Below are 24,073 nucleotides of genomic sequence, written 5' to 3' on the forward strand. Positions count from 1 at the left end.
TGATTACTTCAATATTTGTTCTTGGAAAGCTTAATTTGTGCTTATTGGTGTATAATTTACACATAAGGAACTTATAAATATACAGTTTTATTCTCCTTATGAATACACCCATATCAAGATACAGAAAATTTCCAGCACCCTAGAAGGCTCCAGGGAAGTCAATACCACCCCACCACAGGTAACCATTATTCTAACATCTATCACCATAGATTAGTTTTGCCCATTTTTAACTACATATAAAAAGAGCCACGTAGCATGAATTCATTTGTGTTTGCATTCTTTCATCCAATATTGTCTCTGATGGTGTGGCAGTAATTTGCTCATTCTCACTGTTGCGTAGTATGGCAGGATACAAATATACCACATTCTGGTATGTGCTCTTCGTTGCATGCATTCATTTCTGTTTGTTTATGTATATCCAGGAATGGAATTGCTAGGTTATCTGATAAACCTAATGTTTATTTTTGAAATGATAAATCAGTCCAAAGAATTTTAGGCATGTCCCTGTTAATGTTGGTGCTAGGTACTGTTCTAACCCCATGAAGTAGCTACTATTATTACTTTTGCTCTACCAGTGAGGAAGTAGAGACCCTTAGAGGAGAGGTAATTTGCCCACAGTCACAGATCCGGAAAGCAATGCAGAGTCAAGCTGTAGAATATGGGCTCTCAGATGTTAACCTTTTCAGCCTCCTAATACAGTTTTGGGCCCTCTCGGGTTCCAGGCTCCATACTAGGTTCTTTACGTTTGTTGTCATTTATTCTAACAACTCTATTATGGTTGGATGTATTTTTGTGTAATTGATGAGCTTTTGGTCTATCTTCCATCACTCTGGCTATCGCCACGTACTGTTTATAGTTGGCATTTGGAGAGTGGTTGTTGAGTAAAGAGAAAGATTTTTGAAAAGAAGATGCTAATTCCCTAAGAGCGTTATGCCATTTATTCATGCCGGAAACATTTAATAATAGAGCCATGTATAGAAGGAACTAAGGATGCAGATTCAAAGAAGACATGGTCTCTCCCTTGAGGGTCACAGAAAGGAAGTGAGAGCAAAGTCAAAGCACCTTACAGAGTGGTAAGTGCCAGCAGCAGGATATGAACAGAGAGGGGGTACACACTGAGGCGGTGTGTGTGGGAAGGGAAGACCTCATGAAGGAGCAGGTGGTATCTGAACCCGGAAGGATGGGGAGTGTTCTGCCAGGTCAAGAGGAGGACAAAGCATTCTAGCCATTCAGGCCTTGCTCGAACAGTGTGCCGCTCAGTATGCAGGAGGCTGAGGGTAGTGCTGAGCAAGGCGGCTATAGAGGGGAAGGAAGAGGAACATGGTGGAATGGAGCCAGAAGACAAAATAAATATTTGATTAACTAGATTGCCTGGAAAGGAACTCAGTTCCCTGTCTAAAAATACCAGTTGCCTGCTTGGGAGCCTGTTTCTCCCTCTCCTCCCTGCTTGTGCTTTCTCTCTCTCTCAAATAAATAAATCTTTAAAAAAAAAAAAATCTTAAAAAAAAAATAAAAATCCCAATTGCCTTTTTGTTGAAGGAACTAAGAGCCAGCCTGTTTGTGATGCTGCACTACTTTTACGGATGGCCTGCTCTATTTCTTGTTTTACTAGCTCTAGTAAGAGCGCTGGGCAAAGAGCTCTGGGGAGCGATAGACAGTAATTGAGTCTCATATAATCTGTAGGATATTGGCCTATCTAGACTTATCTAATAAGGTTTTATAGCTGGATGAATCTCATGTACTAAATCTAATTTCTCTCATTCTCTTCCTTTGTTTAATAGAGGAAGAAAGGGTGGCTGTGTAAGTGAAGTGGCCTCCTGCAGCTGGACACCTAGTGAGTGAGGCCGCTTGAATGCCCTGAAGAGCACAGGTTTTGAGTCAGGCAGACCCAAGTTCAGATCATGTCTCAGTAAATGGCTGTGTCCCCTTCAGCAAGCGCTTTGACTTCTCTGAGCCTCACTTTCCTTATCTGTGACACAAACAATTGTCACAGGTAGCCCCTAGCGTAGAGCTTATCACACAATAAGGTTCCGTATAAATCTCTTTGCCCTTCACCTTTCCTAATAGCAGCAAGTCACTGCCATAGAAGTAAAAATGAGACCAGAGGTCAAAGAGAGGGGGAGGTTAGCTGCCCCCTCAAGCAGGGCCTCTCAAGGTGCCAGAGTTGTGGTGGGGTCCCCACTCTCTGGGTTCAGACCCTATATGTCTGAAAAGTTGACACGATCAGAACTTCCAGAGGGTACTGGCTCACTGGGGAGAGAACTTACACTACTAAAACAACACAAGAAACTTATGAATAGTCTAGAATGCAAAGTCATTACCCTCCAGTGATATATCTTCTCATAACTGGCTCACCCCTTCTCAGTCTCATATTTGTATCTTGAAGTAGAACAATCAGAACGTGGTTAATTGAACCTAGAATCTGAGCTAAGAGAGACAGTCAGAACTCTTTCACCCAGGTTGTGAGAAAAGGCTGAGCTTTTTCCAAGGACCCTTCTGTTATAGCCTAAACCTTTGTGTCTAGCAGACATATAAATATACATTCTTAGTGCTGGAAGAACAACACATTCCTACTGTGATTGCCCAGTTGAGACTCTGTGTGGACCACCTCTTTCTATTAATACATGCATCTTCTACCGTGATACAGCTGATGGGGTTAGAATCACCTTCGGGTACATTCTGCTATTGAAAAAACCTTTGATTGGACATGGGTGTTTCACAAATCTACACCAGTATTCTTACCAGAGATAATCTCTACAAATAGTTGATTTTAACTTCCAGAGTTTAAATTTCCTCTATTTTCCAGTTTCAGCTATCTTTATCCCCTTTGCCTTGCAGGTACTTGATAAAGGTCAGTTCAATAAAGGCGAGGATGAAAGAGAAAACATCTGAAATGGGCTCAAGGAAGAGGGTTTAAGTGTATTCTTTTTTTTTTTTTAAAGATTTTATTTATTTGACAGAGAGAGATCACAAGTAGGCAGGGCAGAGAGGTAGGCAAAGAGAGAAAGGAGGAAGCAGGCTCCCTGCCAAGCAGGGAGCCCCATGCAGAACTCGATCCCAGGACCCTGAGATCATGACCTGAGCCGAAAGCAGAGTCTTAACCCACTGAGCCACCCAGGTGCCCTGTCTATTTTTTGTAGCATTCTAGAATGCAAATGGTGGTGAGAGGTGTAGAACACTCCAGGGTGGGAAGCTGAGGAGAAGGAAACAAGATTCTCAGTAAAGATTTCTCTAGAAGGCGTCTGGAGGATGAAGGAAAACAAATCTGCTGGGCTGTTGCTGAAGTCTAAGCGAGCAGTGGGGAGGCAGACAAGAGCACGGCGAAAAGGCTGAAGAGATGTTAGGGAAGTGACCGGATGTGCTGTTGAGATGCAGATAAAGGAAGACACTGGCTTAGGTTGTATTCAGAGAAAGAGCAAACAGAGGCGACTGGGGCCTTTTGGAGAGTTCGAACTGTTGGGACAAATGGGCTGAAGTACCCGGTAAGCAGTTTGGGGTCAGGGTCTAAGCTTCCGGGACAAATCTGGATGTCTATAATTGAAAGCATGGAAGTGGGAAGACTCCCCGGGAAGAGTGAAGGGTGGAGGCAGGTGTTGGGTAGGAGGCAGAGCCCAGACGGACACCGGATTGTAGGGACGGGCAGAGAAAAAGGAGCAGGAGGAGGGAAATCGGAAGACATTTTGAAAGCCAAGGCAGCAAGTTTCAAGGCGGTATCGGTTGCCTCCTGGAGGTCAAGAGCAGGAAGACAGATGTCCAGTCCTTGGTTACGTGGATTCGGAAGAGCGTAGGCGGCTGGGGGCGGGGTAGGGGGAGGAGGCGAAACCACACCAAAGGCCACTATTCCATTGCAGAGAAAGCGGACGGCCTTAGTAACATATTCTTTTGGAAGTCTGGCTGTGAAGACAGAAAAGGCGAGACTTGAGGATAACTTAAAGCTCAAGGGGATAATCAGATTCAGAATCCGTATCCTCGAGTGGGAGCAATTTGCTGAAGGCTCTCTGGAGACCCTGTGGGTCCTTCTTATGATTGTTCTTCTAGCTCTAACTGTGAAGGGGGAGGGGGCGGCGGAGAAAACGACCCCCGCCCTTCTCTAAACTGGAAACAAGAAAATCCCCATTCAGTAAAAGGCAAAACAAAACAGCGTTTGGTCCGAAAGCCTTCTTTCTTTAAAAATCCTGGCATGCAAATAAGGGGCTTTAATGTGGCTCCCAGCGATTGGTAGGTACTTACGAAATCCGTCATTTCCTCGTAGTGCAGGATTCAAACGAAGAGGCTGCTTTCCGCCTTCCTATTGGCTGTTTCACTGGGCTACTTCCCTTTACCCCTCCCGGTAGCTCTTATAAATTACACCAAATTGGTTATCCTTTCCACTTCCTTCTCCTTGAATAAGAAGCTGTAACTGCAATTTGGCCGTAATGTCAGGACGCGGAAAGCAGGGAGGCAAAGCTCGCGCCAAGGCCAAATCACGGTCGTCTCGCGCCGGCCTGCAGTTCCCGGTGGGCCGAGTGCACCGGCTGCTGCGCAAGGGCAACTACGCCGAGCGGGTGGGGGCCGGCGCGCCGGTGTACCTGGCCGCGGTGCTGGAGTACCTGACGGCGGAGATCCTGGAGCTGGCGGGGAACGCGGCCCGAGACAACAAGAAGACGCGCATCATCCCTCGCCATTTGCAGCTAGCCGTGAGAAATGACGAAGAGCTCAACAAGTTACTTGGGGGTGTCACCATTGCGCAGGGCGGCGTCCTGCCCAATATCCAGGCAGTTTTGTTGCCCAAGAAAACGGAGAGTCACAAGCCTGGCAAGAATAAATAATTAGGAAGGTCGAGACCATCCCCACTAACCCCAAAGGCTCTTTTAAGAGCCACCAAAACGTCAACGGAGGGGCTGATAACGAAATAGCGCATTAGCTCTTTTTTTGAAAACTTGGGTGGCTCTAAAAAGAGCCTTTGGTCTTTGGCTTGTCAGGGTTTTATTTACTTTTGGCTTTGTGGCTTTCAGTTTTTTTTGGTAAGAGAACGGCCTGGATGTTGGGCAGGACGCCGCCCTGGGCGATGGTGACTTTGCCCAACAGCTTGTTGAGCTCCTCGTCGTTGCGGATGGCCAGCTGGAGGTGGCGCGGGATGATGCGCGTCTTCTTGTTGTCTCGGGCCGCGTTCCCCGCCAGCTCCAGGATCTCCGCCGTCAGGTACTCCAGCACCGCCGCCATGTACACCGGCGCGCCGGCCCCCACCCGCTCGGCGTAGTTGCCCTTGCGCAGCAGCCGGTGCACTCGGCCCACCGGGAACTGCAGGCCGGCGCGAGACGACCGCGACTTGGCCTTGGCGCGGGCCTTGCCTCCTTGCTTGCCACGACCAGACATGATTGACTGTGAAGCTAAAACACCAGAACCACGAAACCGCACAACAAAACAAAATTGAAATGTCTGCGATTGAAAAGCCTTTATAAGCTTTGCTAGGGGTGGGGTCATGAACGAGCTTTTCATTGGTCCTAAATTGGCTCCAGAACTGGCCAATGAGGGCAAGAGTAGGTGTTGTTACGTAGTCATTGCTGATAACACAAGGTTCCTACAAGGTCCAATAGAAACTAAGGGCTTTTGGAGCCCTAATTTGCATACGGTGGTTATAAAAGGATCAGGCCCGCCCATTCTCGCACTTCTTTTCTTTGCTAACCCGTGTGGTGTTTTATAATGCCTGAGCCGGCCAAATCCGCTCCCGCGCCCAAGAAGGGCTCGAAAAAGGCTGTCACCAAAGCCCAGAAGAAGGACGGCAAGAAGCGCAAGCGCAGCCGCAAGGAGAGTTACTCCATCTACGTGTACAAGGTGCTCAAGCAGGTGCACCCGGACACCGGCATCTCGTCCAAGGCCATGGGCATCATGAACTCCTTCGTCAACGACATCTTCGAGCGCATCGCCGGCGAGGCCTCCCGCCTGGCGCATTACAACAAGCGCTCCACCATCACGTCGCGGGAGATCCAGACGGCCGTGCGCCTGCTGCTGCCCGGCGAGCTGGCCAAGCACGCCGTGTCCGAGGGCACCAAGGCGGTCACCAAGTACACCAGCTCTAAGTGAGTCCCTGCCGGGACACGGCGCTCGTATGAGTCGCCGCCGCTTGACTCCAAAGGCTCTTTTCAGAGCCACCCACCTAATCACCAGAAAAGAGCTTTGTTCACTTATTTTCCCTCACTTGCTCCCACAAAGTAAGTTACTCTACTTGTGAAAGATCCTGGAAGATGGTACACGTAGCTTTTTAAGCCTTTCCTACATGAGATCTTGGCGCGTGACTGTCTTTGCTTTTTAATCTGGGGCGCGTCTTAACCCCGCAACTGCTTAGTTTTCTTACAAGTTCTTTTCGTGTTAGAATACGGAAATCCGCTTCTCAACTTCCATCCCCAGACTATTGTGTCCTGGTGACTCTGTTGGGTGTACGTTCCATCGGTGTTCTAAAACGAAATGAGTGGTTTCGGTCATCTTCACTATTAAGGAGGGCCCCAGGACAACTAAACCCAGGTCCCGAGGACATTGCGTCAGAGCCTTGAAGAATTCTGAGTGTTTGGCAGCTGCGGGCGTCCAGTCACCACTTCTGCCCTGCGGTGTGGCCTCCGGTGATACCAGCGGTCTGGGCACTGAGGGTGGAGCCTTCGCTGCTGGGTCTTAGCCTTTCCCTGATTGGACGACATGAATATTCAAAATCGCGCGCCCTCTCCGGAATTCGTAGATTCTGGTTTCCGACGCTTGCTTTGGGGCTTTGACATCCCAATTATTTCTCGGTTTGTGGATCGTTTTTGCATTTAATTTTCTAGTCTCGGAACGCCCCGGCCTTGCGTCACTGCAAGGCGCTGGTCATTTAGGGCTGGGCTCAAAAAGTCACCTCTCGGAGACCTTTCCACGTCCCACTCAGGAATTTGCGTCTCGTTCCTGCCTATCATCTGATCTCATTGTTTTCTCTTCCTCCTAGCAGCTGTCAGAAATTGTCCGGTTCGTTTATTTTCTTATTAATGGTCTTTCTCCTTAAGCCCTTAACAGAGACTTTGTTGGTCTGGTTTTCTGCTAAATTATCAGCGACAGTCTGCCTGGCACATGGTGGACACTTAAATTCTTAATTAATATTTGTCAAATTAATTTCCCCACCCCATCCCTTTCTTAATTGCTTCCGTGGATGATGTGTGCCGTTCATTTGCATTCGATAAATGTGAAGATGAAAACAGAAATGTTTTTGGAGCTCTTTGGCAAGTCAGTCCAGGGTCCCTTCAGGGCATTAGCTCTGAGGAGGCCTAGGTTAAGATTCCTTTTCTGCACCAAAATGGTGGTTGTGGTAGTTTTCCCATTATGCTTCTGGTGGTGTATCCTCTCTTGGATTTTCATTAAATTCAGAGTATTGGTCGCTGGAAAGATCCTTTTCCCATCTCCTTTTCTGACACCCACCGTATCCATCCTGATACTCTGTTCCCCATGGAAGATGAGCTTTCAATTTATACTCATCTTCTCACTTATCAGGAAACCCTGTAAAGATAGACACTGCAAGAAAGTCAAGGCCAAATAACCCCCTTTTACAGAGGAGGTTGAGAAAAGCAAAGGAATTGGTTCGCTGGTCATGCAGTTAACATTGTTCACCTTTGTATCCTTAAATGCGCAGACAATTGCATTTTAGTTTTATTTCGTGCAAATACAGAATGTTCACTCCTTCTGTCCAAGCCTTGATTTTTGCTGATGAAGACACTGATGGTCTGATCAGCTATTCAACTCTACTTTTGGCTAAGGGGTCCTGGAGTTGATCCTAAGGGTTTCACGAATTCAAGTGGACTCCAAACATTATTGTAAACTGAATTAATCTTATGTTTCCTACATGTGTTTTCAAATATGTGTAGATGCTGTTGTTATTAATAAAATTACCCATTAATTTAAAAGCTTGCCTGGATTCCTTTTATCTGTGATATATTCTCTCATTAAATGAAGTTAGATAAAACTACTGCTGGGTCTGTGGAAAAGCTGTTTGCCTCTGACTTGGTGGATGACTACTTATAAGCCATTGGCCAAACTTACTTCTACCCAAGAGGTGCACTGGGGCTGAAGTAGCTTGTTATGAGGCCTAGTCACTTAAAAAGACATTACCGCAAATAAGAAGCATTATAAACAAGACAGAAGAAATGAAATCCTTAAAAATGTTTAACATCTATAGAGCACTTACCATGGACCAGACAACAGGTCTAAGCCTTTATACATAATTAACCCTCACAAGAACCTCATGAAATAGTCACCATTATTATCTCCCATTTTATAGATGAGGAAACTGAGGCACAAAGAGGCTTCTCTTCAGATGCTCCAGAGAATAAACTCCTAGTTCAGGGTTTAAGGGATTTGAGGAAGTAAGATCAATCTCTAGACGCCTTGGACCCCTCCCTGGAGTTTGGTGTTGGGGAGGGGGACTGTTTAGGCTTTAAAATGAAAATTAAAAGGAATATCACCTGCTTTATTCTCTTTAGGATGCATCCTGTGTATAAATCTATGGTGGTGACAGTGGTGGTGGCTGAAATCCCTGGGGTTGGGACTGGGGGGTTCTGGGTCTCCAACCCAGAGGCCATACCTCAACTTACTTACCTGCTGGAATCCCTTTACTAGTATGAGAGAGTCTTGGTCACTGGTTTCAGGCTCCATCTGGGCATAGTGTTTATTAGGAAGGAAGTTGTAGAGCGGGGAAGGGGGAAAAGATGAATTTGGAATTTGGAATTTTAACTCTGGAGGGGAGCTAATTTAGGGATGGTGAGTTTAATCCTAAAGATCCTCTTTGATCACTTTTTCCTCCTGTCAAACATCTGTATACATTTGCTTATGTTAGGGTTAATAATAGTCATTGTTATAATAATAATTACTTCTACTCATTGAGCGCTTAACTGTTTCCAGGGTCCTCAGCCAAGGGCTTTACCTGCGTTGCCTCATTTCATCTTCACAACCACTGTGAAAGTAGGTTCCGCTATTATCATCCTTATTTTATAGTTGGAGGAAACAGAGTCTCAGAGAAGTGAACTTGTCCTGGATCAGTGGGGAAGTGAGTGATGGAACTGCAGTCCAATGTATGCTTTTAAAAAGGTTGATATTCAGGGTGCCTGGGTGGCTCAGTGGGTTAAGCCTCTGCCTTCGGCTCAGGTCATGATCTCAGGGTCCTGGGATCGAGTCCTGCATCAGGCTCTCTACTCGGCAGGGAGCCTGCTTCCCCTCTCTCTCTGCCTACTTGTGATCTCTTTCTCTCTCTCTGTCAAATAAATAAATAAAAATCTAAAAAAAAAAAAAAAAAAGAAAAGCTTGATATTCAAGGGTGCCTGGGTGGCTCGGTTTGTTAAGCATCTGACTCTTGATTTCTGCTCAGGTCATTGATGTCAGGGTTGTGAGATTGAGCCCGGGATGCCTGCACAGAGCCTGCTTAAGATTCTCCTCTGTCTCCCTGTCCCTCTGCCCCTCTCCACCGGCCCCTAAAACACAAAACAAAACGAGAAAACAAACAAAACAAAACAAAACAAAACAAAAACCTTGATGTTCAAAACTCTCCAGAATCCGCCTCTCCCTGCTTTTATAGCTCTGTTTCCTACTGGTCCCCTGCGAGGTTAGGGAGATTTTCTGCTCTACTGAAAAGGGTCTGCTCACCTTCCACTAAGCCTATTTTGCTCAGGTCTGGACTGGACTGCCCCTTCCTTCTGGCTTGGCCAGAGCATTCTTTTCAAGCCAAAGCTCTATCTTCCAGCTCAAGGGACACCTTCTTTTTTCTACCTTCCTTCCTTCATTTTTCTACCATATCCACCTGTACTTTTTTTTTTAACATTATTGAGTTATAATTGGCATTCAATAAACTGCATGTTTAAAGTATAATTTGCTAAGCTTTGACATACATACATTATATACCAATGAAAACATCACTACACTGAAAATAATGAACATATGCATCACCCCACCCCCAGAATTTCCTAGTCTCCCTTCATAATTCTTCTCTCTGCCCCCTTCACCAATGACCTACTTTGCCCCCATCCCTGCCCTCAGGCAACCACTGGTTATTACATATAATATCCACTGCTATTAGAGATAGTTCGACTTCTAAAGTTTTATGTAACTAGAATCCTACAGCGTGTATCCTTTGTGTCTGGCTTCTTTCACTCAAATTCCTTTTTTTTTTTTTTTAAGAGATTTTATTTATTTACTTCTGAAACAGAGAGAGAGCATGAGTAGGGAGAGGGGCAGAGGGAGAATCAGATTTCCCACTAAGCAGGGAGGGAGCCCAATGAGGGGCTTGATCCCGAGACCCTGGCACCAAGACCTGAGCCCAAGGCAGATGCTTAACCCACTGAGCCACCCAGGCGCCCTCTGTTCACTTGCTGATGGATAGCTGGATTCCAGTTCTTCCACTTTGTAATACACTCCAATTTTCTATCGTAATAGTTCCACAGATGAACACAATAAACTTTTTGCCCTCAATTGGGAAGGATCTCAGATGGGGCACGAGACCTATGCACAAATATATTCTGTTTGAGTGGGAGAAAGTGTTAGGGTTACACTTCCCCTCTCCTGGGCTCACACCTCTCACATCCATTCCAGGTTCCACAGCTAGCACAGCCTTCCAAGCACAGAGCCGATCTCATCACCCACCTGCTCATAAACCTCCAGTGGTCTCCCTCACTGCCTCAGTTGGGCTTTCACAAGAAAATAAATGAAACAAAAAAAGTAAAACTTTATCAGTAATTCTTATGCCATATTTGGCTTTGCAGCGTGGTCTGGGGACCGCATAGCTCACAATATGGCCAATCAGAATTTACCGCAAAGAGGGTAAGCCTGAGGGCCAGCTCTATTTAGTTCTCAGTAAGTGACCCTAAACTGGGAGACTGTCCCTGTGCCTGGGGAGACTACATTTCATCATTCACATGGGTGATGGGAAATCTGTATTTACAAATTGTGTAAAAGTTTTTAAGTATCTATTGATAGTGATAGTATTAAGTTCTGTAAGACAGTCTCTCTAGGACCATTCCTCTTTCCTGACTCCTAAGCATTGCTAGATATGATCTCATTATGTCATTTTTTCCACTCAGTAATTTGTTGAGTATTTGTTAGATACCAGGTGGTCTGCTGGGAGACAGAAAGGAGCCGAATGGCATTGAAAGCAGGAAAGCCCATCTCAGGGACCACAGGCTGTATGCCTATTCAAGTACCGTGTGGGGCCGATGGCACCTTGATCCTCAAATGAGTATCCAGTCACTGCAACAGGGCTTCCCTGAATGTAGAAATGGCCCCATCAGGCTTTCCAGGCTGATAACAGCCACACAGTGCTCAGAGAGGACCGTGAGATTCCGAGGGGACTGTGAGATTTATAACTGGTCAAATGTAGAGGTTTGCTAATGCCCTGTGCTGGTTAGGGCTAGAGAAATGGGGTAGTCTTATACACTGTTAGTGGCAGAAGAATGTGGTGCAAATGTTCTACTGGGTAATATGACAACAACTATCGTAATTCCCTTTTCATATACAAATACAAAACAAAAGACTTCAAACAAAAGACTTCAAGATATTCATACAGGGATGGTAAATAGCAACTTTTTATTGAAAATGTATTTTTAATTCTTTTAAAAAAATATTTTATTTCTTTATTGAGAGAGAGAGCGCACAGAGGAAGAAGTACACTCCCCACTGAGCAGAGGGTCTGATGTGGGGCTTGATCCCAGGACCCTAGGACTGTGACAGGAACCAAAGACAGATGCTCAACAGATTGAGCCACCCAGGTATCCCTGTATTTTTAATTCTCGATAATTGAGAAATTAAAACATATACAGAGAGGGCAAGGTACTCATTATCCAACTTGATCAATTACCAAACTTAAGACTGTCTGTCCTGTATCATTTTGAGGCAGATCCCAGATACCGTATTATTTCATCCATAAATATTTCTTTGTGTATCTCTAAAAGATAAGGACCACAATAGCAAGTCACATTGAAAATAATTAACAATAGTTCCTCAATTCATCAAATATCCGGTTGGTGTTAAAATTAATCTGCATGTCACAGCTTGAAGAAAGGCTTTGCTTGAATCTGAACCCCAAAAGTTCTATATACAATGGTTGGTTGACATGTCTTTCAACTCTAATATCTGTTTGCCACTCATCTCTTTTTTCCTTCTAGTTTCTTTGTTGGAGAGACTGGGTTGTTTTTCCTGTTGAGTTTTCCAATTAGGATTTTGCCAATGGCTTCCCTGTGGGGTAGGTTATCAGGATCTCCTGTCCCTCTACATTTCCTGTAGAAACAGATGGAGTACAGGGAGCAGAGCCTTGACTAGTCTTAGGTTCACTTTTACACTCTCTGGAAAGACTGATATGTAAGTGGTGCTATTTTTTTTCCCTTCTATTAGGAAACCCACAATGTCTGATTGCTTCCCTTTCTGAGATAACATCTGTTGCTGTTTAATGGTTCGATCTTTTAATTCGTTAGAGGCTGCAAAATGATACTCTGGAATTTCTCAATTTATTAATTAGAATGATTGAAAAAAATTATTTTTTACTATTATTTTTAATAGTAGACACTTAGAGTCTACTTAAATATGTTTTAGCAGGTGAAAAGAAAGTGATAGGATACCTTTTGGTGTAAATAAAAATGGTGCATGTGTACTGGTGTGTAGGCATGTGTACGTGCATGAAACATTTTTCTGGAATTTCACGTGATAAAACTAACAATGCTGGCTACCGATAAGGAGAAGAGTTTGGTTAGGCCAGAAGGAGGCTTTTACTCTTTATGTCTTTCAATATCATTTGAATTTTTGATCAATGCTTGAAATCATTATGAGTAGAGGTTATTTGGGTAGTGGGGTTATAGGCTTTAAAGGGAAAAAAAAAAGCCCCAGTGAGTGCTGTGAGAATATTTTTGGTGAAAATAACATGTTTCAAATACTTATCCTACCACTTGGCCACTACTAGACCCTCAGTTCATTTTAGTTAATTCTGAAAAACAGTTTAAAAAATCTTCAACAGGATAACCAGCCCTCAACCTAGAAAGCAGCAATGAACCCCAGACACTCTTGGGGTTTATGTGTGGACCTCCAGTGCAGGGACTGGGACTCTCCTACTCCCAGTCTCAAGAAAAATACAATCACTTAAAAAATGGTGAACATCGTCCCCGCATCTGGCTCTCTGCTCGGCAGGGAGCCTGCTTCCCCCTCGATCTCTGCCTGCCTCTCTGCCTACTTGTGATCTCTGTCAAATAAATAAATAAAATCTTAAAAAAAAAAAAAAAAGGTGAACACTGGGGCACATGGGTGGCTAAGTCGGTTAAGTGTCTGCCTCCAGCTCAGGTCATGATCCCAGGGTCCTGGGATCGAGTCCCGCATCAGGCTCCGTGCTCAGTGCTTCTCTCTCTCCCTCTCCCTCTGCCCGCCGCTCCCCCTTGCTTCTGTTCTCTCTCTCTGTCAAATAAATAAATAAAATCATAATAAAAAAAGAAAGCAATACGCCTTTAAAAAAATTGTGAACATAACTTTTAAAGAGATGTTTCAAAGTGATTTTCCTGACTAGTCAACCTTGCTGATGAGGCCTCAGTTGGAGATTTGGTGCTTAGCTGGACCAGGAGGGCTTGAAGAGGACTAGGTCACTGAGGAGTGTGAACTTAGAAGAGAGTATGTAAAGCTGGCCCTGGACAGTTTTATAGGTTACTGGGCAAGTCAAGAGTAATACTTAGGGAAGGTTATTTTGACCTTCTTATTTTTATTCTGACTGAGACATGCAGAATAAATTGATGCTCTTAAATTTTATTCATATTTAAAAAAAAATTTTCAGGGCGCCTGGGTAGCTCATGGGTTGATCCTCCGCCTTTGGCTCGGGTCATGATCTCGGAGTCCTGGAATCAAGTCCTGCATCGGGCTCTCTGCTCGGTGGGGAGCCTGCTTCCTCCTCTCTCTCTCTGCCTGCCTCTCTGCCTACTTGTGATCTCTGTCTGTCAAATAAATAAATAAAATCTTTTAAAAAATTTTTCAGATCACACATAATCTAAGGCTCTATTCCTACATTTGCTGAATACATTTAGTGGAACCATTGGCCCCTTTTCTTATTTATTTTTCCTTTGTATGTTCATTCTTTACTCCCTTGCCGACAATCTTAATTTACCCTCTCCGTGTTCTTACAAAAAGTGTATTGCTTTCTAGGCATTAAAATAATTATCATTGCATACTATTTATTTCATCTATATGGCATTCTTGAAATAACACAACTACAGAGATTAATAGATTAATGGTTTCCAGGTGATGGGGGGGAGATGGGAGGTGGTTGGGAAGACGCTCGCAAGTTCTTTTGAGATAATTGATTTACACAAGTTCATACAGGGACAAAAATTGCATAGAATGACATGCGCACACCCACATAAATGAAGGTTAAAAAACTTGTAAGCAGTAATTAAGGCCTGCATATTAGTTAACATAATCTACCAATGTCAATTGCCTGGTTTTGATATTGTATTACAGATACATAACATGTCACCATTGGGAGACACTAAGTGAAGAGCACATGGAACTCTTTGTACTATTTTGGCAACTTCCTGTGAGTCTATTACTATTATTTAAAAACATAAACTAAAAAGCTGCAGAACGTGCAGCTTTATATATTTTTTCTATGGCTTATGTATTCTTCCTTGGTGCCAGATGATGTTTTAAATGCTTTGCATGGATTAACTCAGTTTATCCTCATTATTTCCAGAAGTGAAGTAACATGGTTCAGTCATAGGGTCGGGAAGTGGCCGAGCCAGGATTAAAAGCCAGAGTCTCCTTTCAGACATTACACTGTATGACTAAGTCAAAGAAGCAAAACATTGATGCAGCACGTATAAGCACTAATATTTCTAAAAATATTAGAAATAACCAAAAATGTAGGAGTGCTGAAAAAATTAAAAATTGAAAAAAAATCCTATGTTAATCAAGCTACAAGCACCACTTAGTCTAACAAGCCAGGTTTATGGACTAGTTTTCAAAGAGGGAGAACACACACCAAAAAACTGTGATGTGTCTCACCAAACAAAGGAAAAAACAGAGTTAATGTAGGTTGTGAGGAAGCCTGGAGTGGAGGGTTTTGATGGGCTTAAAGAAAAGCAGGGCTGTGTGAAAGGATGGACATCAGAATGAGGCTTTGAAGTACTTCCAGGATCCTGTTTCCTTGGAAACCACGAAGTTAAGATAAAGGTGGAATGTTGTGTTTAGAAACCTCTTATTGTAGTTTTCGTACCTGGTCTAAGATCAAGGCTGATGCTCTGTGTCAAAGTGATTTGGGTCCTCTCAGCAGGAATGGGGATGTTTCATTCTTGCTGATGTGCTTTCAAACAGCGAAGGTTCTGGTTGTCTATGATTTTTAGAACAGGTTTCTCAGGGAGTAAGAGAAGCAGTGATCCCTCAAAGAAGGGATCATGACTCTAGCTGCAGCATGTCCTTGGGAGAGATGTCTCCTGCTAATTCTTCAGCTCGCTAGATCTCTGTTTTCCCAGCCTGATGAACAGCAGAATGTGTTTTTATTTTCTTGGTTCTAGTTAATTTCTACTTTCTGAGAATGTACCTAAGTGCTGTCGTGATTTGACATTTATTTTGTTAAATAAATAAATAAAACCTTAAAACAAACAAACAAACAAACAAAATAAGAATTGGCCTTTCCTGCTCAACCCCCACAAAGCTGAACCCGCATCTCTGCCCCCACGTTGTGTTGTGAATGTTCAATGTGTGGACTGAACTTGCTGCATTACACTACGATGAGCCGACATCACCTTATCTCCACGCTCTCAGTGACAAACACCAGGGTTTGCTCCACTTCCCCATCACAAAAAGTGCTGCAAGGAACATCACTGTACATTTCCCTTATGGACCTATGTAACTATCTTTTGGATAAAAATCAAGGAGCACAACTCTGGTTATTAGGATCTGTTTATTTTTTTTTTTTTTTTTTTAAGATTTTATTTATTTATTTTGGTGATAGAGGGTGAGTGAGTGAGAAGGGGAAGAGCAGACGGGGAGGGAGAGAATCCCAAACAGACTCTTCCCACTGAGCTTGGAGCCCATCACAGGCTCAAACTCACCACCCTGAGATCATGACCTGAGCCGAAATCAAGAGTAGGATGCTCAACTGACTGAGCAACCCATCTATCTATTTTTTTTTTTAAAGATTGTATTTATTTATTTGACAGACAGAGATCACAAGTAAGCAGAGAGGCAGGCAGAGAGGGAGGAGGAAGCAGGCTCCCCACTGAGCAGAGAGCCCGATTCGGGGCTCAATCCTAGGACCCTGGGATCATGACCTGAGCCGAAGGCAGAGGCTTTAACCCACTGAGCCACCCAGGCGCCCCACCCCAGATCTATTTACTAATTGAATGAAGAGTACCAGGCTCACCTCCACAATAGTCATCCCAGACTTCCAGCACCATGACATCAGCCCTCCTCTGAGCCCACTTCCAGGCCAACCCTTGCATCATCCAACTCTCTGAGTTTTTCCCCCTCTCTGGTGTTAAGTGATATCTCATTATTTTCATTTTTGTTCCTTTAATTGTTAATGAATTCAAGCATCTTTACATGAGTTTGATAGCTTTTGTGTTTGTTCTCCTGTATATTGCCTATCCCTATCCTTTGCTCCAACATTGTTTCTAGAATAAAACTAGCCCCTCCCTAGTTTGGCATTGAGTCCCCAGTACTAAAATCTCTTTTTTTTTTCCCCCAAGATTTTTTTTTTTTAAAGTAAATCTGTACCCAACATGGGCTCAAACTCACAACCCCGAAATCAAGAGTCACATGCTCAGGGGGGTGCCTAGGTGGCTCAGTCAGTGAAGCAGCCAACTCTTGATTTCAGCTCAGGTCGTGATCTCAGGATTCTGGTATCAAGCCCCACCTGGGGCTCTGCTTCAGGATTCCCTCTCTCCCTCTGCCCCTCCCCCTGCTTTCTTTTTCTGTCTCTCTCTCTCTAATAAATACTAAATCTTAAAAAAAAAAAAAAAAAAAAAAAGTAAGAAAGAGAAAGTTTTGTCTCATGTTCCACTGACTGAGCCAGGCAGCTGCCCCTAAAAGCTCCCTTCTCATCACTGTCCTTTGCCCAAGCTACATGTGGCCCCATAGCAGTTCTTCCGTCTTTGTTTTTCCTGTCTCTTCTGCCTGGAGTACACCACCTTCCCCTTGCCCCCAGTCTGAGCATGTCTCAAACCTTAATTATTCTTTAGAGCCCAGCGCAAACTATCGCCATCCTTATTTGCTCAGCTGGAATGACCCTTTCCCTCTCAGCTCCCACAGAGCTCAACCTGCATCTCCCGTTGTCACCTGCCGCAATATGGCTTCCATTGTAGCTGCTGAGGTGGGTATCACCTTCCTACAGAGTCAGGCACGGGTTGTGTACAAGCACAGAGAGGTCCAGGGGCCCTGTTCAGAGAAATATTAAGACTTTAACAATAAGTAAGATGATTTTGACTTTATTCTTCATAGTTTCCTCTGGACAGTGTTTTCCTAAGTATACCCGTTAGTGGGTTATGAAATCGATTTACTTGATAGAGATCACCTTTTTCCTTTTCCCTTTTTTAAAAAGCATAAAACAGAGTATATTGCAAACAGGAAGTATCATTTTGTGAAACACATTGCAATTTATATTAAGAATATAGGCAATGGCGCCTGGGTGGCTCAGTGAATTAAGCCTCTGCCTTTGGCTCAGGTCATGATCTCAGGGTCCTGGGATTGAGCCCCGCATCGGGCTCTCTGCTCTGCAGGGGGTCTGCTTGCCCCTCCCCCTCTGCCTGCCTCTCTGCCTGCTTGTGATCTCTGCCTGTCAAATAAATAAATAAAATCTTAAAAAAATATATAGGCAATGGAAAATGTATTTTGTACTGTGAGTTGAGGTCAAGAGAGGTCTGTTGTACTGTACTGAAGCATCACAGAACATATTCCCCCAATAGGTGCTACTTTGGCATACTGACTATTTTGAGCTGCAGGCACTTGTAAAACAGCAAATGCAAGGACAGACTTTCTCTAACCACACCTGCCGAAAGGCAGAAAAGGAACTCAGTTGTCACAAATCCCTTTCTTGGGAATTTCATCAAATAGAAAAGACTGCCCCTTATCCCAGGAGAACTGGACCCCACAGCCAGGCAAACATCCTCAGAAACTAGCATACCTCCCGTGAATTCTTCTAAGGGCCTGTTCATCTTTCCTAAAAGGCATTTACTCTCCACTAAGAGGCCTCCAGGCCTCCTCCCCTTTCACTACTAAGGTGGTATTTATGTCTGAATTCCAAACCACCTCGGGGAATTAGTTATTTTTTCTCAGGCATCTCCCATGTATCCATGAGGTATCCATATTAATAAACTTGTTTGATTTTCTCTTGTTAATCTGTCTTTTATTATAGGAGTCCCAGCTAAGAAGGCAAAAGGATAGAGGGAAAATTGTTTTCTCTTCCCTACAGTACAAATATTGATGATATTTGTATCCATGTGTGTATCACCTTCCTCTGAAATCCTGACCCAAATACAAAAGAAAAGCAAAACACGAAACCTAGGCTCAAATTCCAGCCTGGCCCCTTCTTAGCTGGGTGACCCGTAACCCCAGGGGTTACATTCACCAGAAATTTCCCCATCTGTAAAACAGGACTGAAAAGCCCTACCTCCTTACCAGGGTTCTTGTAGAATCAAATGAGAGGATATAAAGGAAAGGCTTTTGTAAGTCATGAGACATCCAGGAACCCAAGTATTCTTGTTTTCTGGGTCACAGTCTACAAGAATGTCTAGATGCTACTGATCTACCAATTGTTTCCTGGGTGTTAGTCTTTCTACATTGTGATTGTGAGTTTCCCAAGGTAAAGATCTAGGACTTGTATTGGTTAGTATTTATCATAATGAAATGAGTAATAATTTATTGAGGTATTGCCATGTTGAGATTCTGCCCTAAGTACTTTGGATGAACTGTATTTATCTCATTTTATCCCTGTGGTAACTCTATGAGGTATGTACATTTGCTGTCACTATTTTATAGATATTCCAGCTGCAACACTGAGACCTTTTTCTAGCTCCATGTCTTTTCTTTTCCTGAGGAACGTTGCCTAGTTGCCCAGACAGTTTGGGCTTTCTCCTGGTTACTGCAGGTAACTAGCCAAGGACCAAAGGACTTTCCATGTACTGCTCTGAAGCCTGGAGTTCCCTAAGTGGAGACATAGACTCCCTTGTGACCCCCACACTGTCTGGACACAGGGAGTGTTAGCAAAAATGTGATCTGCTGCTCTTGGTTTATACTCAGGTATCCCTGACTGACAGAAGGACCTTTTGGAGATGGAGAGCACAGGGACACTTAGAGAGGGAAGATCATGGGAAGTCTCTGGAAGGCCTGCTTCCAGAAGGACCTCCTAAGAGGCCCTGACTCAACACGTGCAGGGGGTTGACTAGTGTCCTCCCAGAAGTCATATCCTCCTGGAAGCTCAGAATATGACCTTATTTAGAAAGAGGGCCTTTGCAGATGTAATTAAGGATCTTTAGGTGAAATCCCGCTGGATTTAGGGTGGGACAAGGGAAAGGAGTGGGAAAGTTGGGCACAAGACCCGGGGAAGGCGGCCATCTGAAGACGCAGGCAGAGACTGGAGTTTTGTTGCTGTAAGCCAAGGAAAGCCAGGAGCCACTAGAAGCTGAAAGAGCCAAGGGAGGATTCTTCCCTAGAAGTTTGGAGAAAGCCTGGCCCAGCTGATACTTTGATTTCAGAACAGTGAGAGAAGAAATTTTGGTTATTTTCAGCTACCAAGTTTGTGGTGGTCTGTTTGGGAGCGCTCAGACACCCTCACTGGCTTCTAGCAGCAGTTGGGGTGTGAGCTGTCCCCAGAATGCGAAGAGCTTGCTGCTGTTGCCAGCCCCCAGTGAAGCCTGTCGGGGTTCTTCCTGCCCGGACATGGCGTCAAGGAGCCCACAGAGGTCCAGGACTGGGGGAGGTCAACCACCATCTAGGGGTGCTCAGTGCCACTAGTGGAGATGGAGACGCCCTGAGGAATTTAGGACTGAGCAGGTCGGGGAGGCTGGGTAGGCCTATGAAGGAGCCAGTCTGCTCACTGCGGGGCACCGTCTCCCATTCCCGACCCCTTTTTTCTCCTCTGCCATCTTCTTTCCTCCAAGTACACTTCCTGCTCTGCTCCTCATCACTCTTAACACTCCCTCCCCACCAAATTACAAGAATCTTTCATGAATGAAATGATGGGATGTTTCCTAATCCTGCTTTAACAGATTACCCTAAATTTAGAGGCTTAAAACAGCACAAATTTATTCTCTTACAGTTCTCAAGGTCAGGAGCCCCAAATGAGTCTTAAGGTACTACATTCCGTGTCAGAAGGACTTATTCCTTCTAAAGGCTCCAGAAGGAGAATCCATTCCTGTCTCTTCTAGCTTCTAGAGGCCACTGGCATTTCTTGGCACCTGGCCTCAGCATCCAATCTCTGCTTCTGTCATTGCATTTTCTTCCCCCCATGAGGCCTCTTGCCTCTTTCTAATATGGCCTGTTATGATGATATTTAGGGTCCACCCATCCATGTTAGTCTCCCCACCTCCAGGTCCTGAATTTAATCACACTTGCGAAGTCCCTTTTGCCAGTTAAGGTCACAGATTCTCAGGTCGCTGGGATCAGGATGTGGACGTCTTGGTGGGGGACTATTCAGTCTACCCCCAAATTTGTACCCCTCCCTAAAGCATCTCCCCTGAAGCACTGATCACCCACTGAGGGCACTGGCAGTGGTGAACTCTGCCTTTAGCTAAGGTCACCAGAAGCTGGCTAATGGTGGACTTCAGCCATTTGTGGACAATTGTCACAGCCCAGGACAGCTATATTCTACCCTCTTCTGGGACTGACCCGCAGGAAGTTCCTTCCAGGGTGCAGGCTAGACCTGATTCTGACCAGCAAATTCCCGAGAATTTCCTGAAAGGTGGTGTGGAGGTGGGTAGATACTGGGTGCTGTGTCCTTCTGAGTAAGGATTCAGAGTCTGAGGTCTTCAGGTCCCTCATCAGGCATTTCCTGACCACTGAGGCAGTCAGGATGCTGCCTTACAGAGATGAATAGGACAACACGCCCATCCTGACAGAACTCAGAGTCTGATGGGGAACTAGGAGCATAAATGAATCCTGGTGCTAAAACCAGAGGAGAGTATACACTTGTTAGAAACTGGGGAAAGTGCTGTTGGTCTGAGAAGGAGGAGTAGGGGTTGCGGTGGGGTGCACATGAGGAAAGCTTCACAGGACTGAATTGTACAGACTAAACAGTAGGTCCACCAAGGAGGGGAACGTATCTGGACAGAAGAAAGGGTTATGCCAAGTCATGAGAGGAATTGCAAATTGCAGACATTAAGTTGGATGAGAACAAATGAGTGGGGTTAGGGGAATGGCTGATGAACATCCAATGAAAAGCCAGAGAAGGTTTGCAATTTAGGAGCTGTAACGGTATTTACCTTTATAATTTTGTTTAGACTTTTCTGAATAGCTAATAATCTTATTAATTTTTTTTCTGTTGTTTATTTTGGATCAGACTTGTGGTGGTCACTTTATGGGAACTGTTTCCTTAAATGTCTCCAGATACCACCAGCAGGCAGGTACCAGTGTCCCCATTTTACCGATGAGGAACTGAGGCCTGGTGAGATGAAGCATCTTGCCACAGTGTCCTAGGTAGAAAGAGGCAGAGCCAGGACTCAAACTCAAGTCTGTGGCCTTGTCCTTGGCCTCTGCTTCTCTGTACTGATCATGACACAAGGGCATGCATTTCATGTTGAGGATAATAGGGTGGAGGAGATGGAAAGAGTATGAAGCTCAACTCTGGCACTGGGTGGAAATTTTTTCTTCCTTGATAGTGGTAGAGACAGGTGGCCTATGGGTAATGAGTCCATTGAATCAACGAGTCCCTCAATCCTATACATCATGAACTTCCTGTTCCTGACCGCCCCCTCCAGCTTCCAGTATGTGTTCTTCACTTAGTCTTTTCTGCTTTGGAATGTGAACTTTGGAGTCCCAGAATCTTGGTGAGAATCCCTGGCCATGGCACTCACTAGCTGGGGGAGCCTAGGCCAAACACTTTAAGCTTCCTACTCTATAAAATGATAAAACACCTACCTGCCTTGCAGGGTTGTCATGGTGATTAAAAGAAAGATGAAATAACAGGCTTAGTCGGAAGTGACCAAACTTGATGAACACAGTGGTTGTCATCATTTCTGAATGGCATGTACAAGATGGCCCTGTTGCTCTCACCTTTGCCTCCCTGGGACAAATGTTGTCCAGGTAGCCCTCATCGATCTCCAGCTATCCTTCTGTCTATTGGCATTCCCTTCCTTTCCTAGCCCCATCAGTCTCTGGCTGCCTCAGTCCTCTTCTCTTTTCCCAGACCCATGGCTAGATCTCATCAAATCCCCTGCCGTCTGTTAGCCCTTATTCCCTTATCCTTCTGCTAGGAGCTTCCCCCAGAGTATCTCCAGCTGACCCCCTCCTACTGAATAGATTAATATTCTTAACTCCCAGTGAATATATTCCTCTGGACAGTTAATGGAATTCTCAACACCAGTTCAGAAAGCCTTTAAGCAACTTCTTGGTTCCAAAAAAACCAAAGTTTGTTTTCCCTGAATTCTTCACCTAAGTGAATTTTCCCATTATCTCCTAGTTCCTCAGGTCAGGGAAAAGCTCCTTTTTCTCTCCTATTCTCCAAATGCCTACATCACCAACTTTTTTTTTTTTTTTTTTACATCACCAAATCTTACAAGATTTATCCTTCTACAAGTCCCTCCAATCCATCAATTCATCTATGTCTTCTCCTAGTCACTGCCATAGCCGAAGCCACCCTTAGCTTTGATTAAAGGACCCAAAGTCCAATTAACAATACCAGTTCTGGGGCACCTGGGTGATGTAGTTGGTTAAGCACCAGACTCTTGGTTTCAGCTCAGGTCGTGATCTCAGGATTGTGAGACTGAGCCCTGTGTTGGACTCTGCGCTCAGCATGGAGTTTGCTAGAGTTTCTCCTTCTGCCTTTCTGTCCCACGTGAGCACACACTTTCTCTCTCTCTAAGAAATAAATGAATTTTAAAAACAAAAACAAAAAACCCAATACTAGTTCCATGGCAGATCTTTTCCATGGCAGATCTTTCCAAGAACCAGGTTGAACATGATGAGACTTTTTCGTTTTCCTTCAAATTTTGTGATGAGACTTTTGAAGAGAACATGAATTGCCTTTTGACTTTTTCTCCCATCCAAGTACTAACCAGGCCCAACCCTGCTTAGCTTCTGAGATCAGATGAGATCAGGCGCGTTCAGGGTGGTATGGCCGTAGACACCTTTTGCCTTTTTCTTTATGACTAGTTTGAAATTATGTACCTAAAACAATAAGATTTTAATAATAACATAAAAATATTTTGGTACTACTTCACCCCTAGTTTCTCAAACCAACAAAGACATTCCAAACATTTCCTAGGAAGTTTGGATTTCACAGAATAGTGGCAGGAATGTCAGCTCTGTCCTACTACCAAACAGGTGTCAAAGTTGTCACTAAAATGCCTGTGGCAGTTTGGGAAGCCCTTGAAGACAGTGGAGAGTTCCTTGTAGTCCTCCCCAAAGATGCTTACAGTGAGAATCAGATTCTGTGGCCCTAGCCCTGTGGGGGCAGATCTCCAAGATGGCAGCTGATAGGTAAGACAGCAGTGTCCTGACAAGACCTGACCCTCTGCTGGGTGAGAAATATTGAGTTAATAGGTCCCACTTCCTCAGAAAATGAGTTTGTATACTGCTTTTAGTTTGCTAGCCCTATGTGAGGGTAGGGGGCTCAGTCAGGCTGAGGAGAGAACCCTTCCATTGTCAAGACCCAGACCTGCCGTTGTGTCTCACCTTTGACAGGAAACCAGTTAACACCAACCAGGGAGGGCCTCTACTGTCCAATACCAGTGAGGGACCAGGTCCTAATTCCCCAGTGCTCTTCGTCTTCTGCTTTCATTCACTGTTTTCCTTCCACATCCTGCAATCTTTGAGTTTGATGAGTGAGCACTCCACTGTTGTGGTGAGAGGAAGAGAACTGGGTAGAAACATGAGAGGGGTGAAGGCACATCCTGACCATTCTCATTAAGCTAGGAGC

At 44.6% G+C, this 24,073-nt stretch overlaps 3 protein-coding genes across 3 annotated transcripts; 2 read left to right on the plus strand and 1 right to left on the minus strand.

Moving 5' to 3' along the window:
* The first annotated feature begins 4,344 nt into the window (after positions 1–4,344).
* LOC101670332 (histone H2A type 2-B) lies at positions 4,345–4,866 on the plus strand. Its single transcript, XM_004776830.3, has one exon. The coding sequence runs from the start codon at positions 4,416–4,418 to the stop codon at positions 4,806–4,808; it is 393 nt and encodes a 130-aa protein (XP_004776887.1). The 5' UTR covers positions 4,345–4,415; the 3' UTR covers positions 4,809–4,866.
* Positions 4,867–4,948: 82 nt separating this feature from the next.
* On the minus strand, positions 4,949–5,420 carry LOC101679168 (histone H2A type 2-C). The gene has a single exon (XM_004776832.3). It carries the CDS (start codon positions 5,353–5,355, stop codon positions 4,966–4,968), a length of 390 nt encoding a protein of 129 aa, XP_004776889.1. The 5' UTR covers positions 5,356–5,420; the 3' UTR covers positions 4,949–4,965.
* A 209-nt stretch (positions 5,421–5,629) lies between these two features.
* On the plus strand, positions 5,630–6,135 carry LOC101670817 (histone H2B type 2-E). The gene has a single exon (XM_045083145.1). It carries the CDS (start codon positions 5,683–5,685, stop codon positions 6,061–6,063), a length of 381 nt encoding a protein of 126 aa, XP_044939080.1. The 5' UTR covers positions 5,630–5,682; the 3' UTR covers positions 6,064–6,135.
* Positions 6,136–24,073: the final 17,938 nt, after the last annotated feature.

This window comes from Mustela putorius, unplaced genomic scaffold (genome assembly GCF_011764305.1).
Source record: "Mustela putorius furo isolate JIRA1106 unplaced genomic scaffold, ASM1176430v1.1 tig00000695_pilon_pilon_pilon, whole genome shotgun sequence".
Lineage (NCBI taxonomy): Eukaryota > Metazoa > Chordata > Mammalia > Carnivora > Mustelidae > Mustela > Mustela putorius.

Excerpts from the sequence above, each read along its gene's own strand:
- LOC101670332 (XM_004776830.3), top strand. The coding sequence starts at position 4,416 with ATGTCAGGACGCGGAAAGCAGGGAGGCAAAGCTCGCGCCAAGGCCAAA.
- LOC101670817 (XM_045083145.1), top strand. The coding sequence starts at position 5,683 with ATGCCTGAGCCGGCCAAATCCGCTCCCGCGCCCAAGAAGGGCTCGAAA.
- LOC101679168 (XM_004776832.3), bottom strand. The coding sequence starts at position 5,355 with ATGTCTGGTCGTGGCAAGCAAGGAGGCAAGGCCCGCGCCAAGGCCAAG.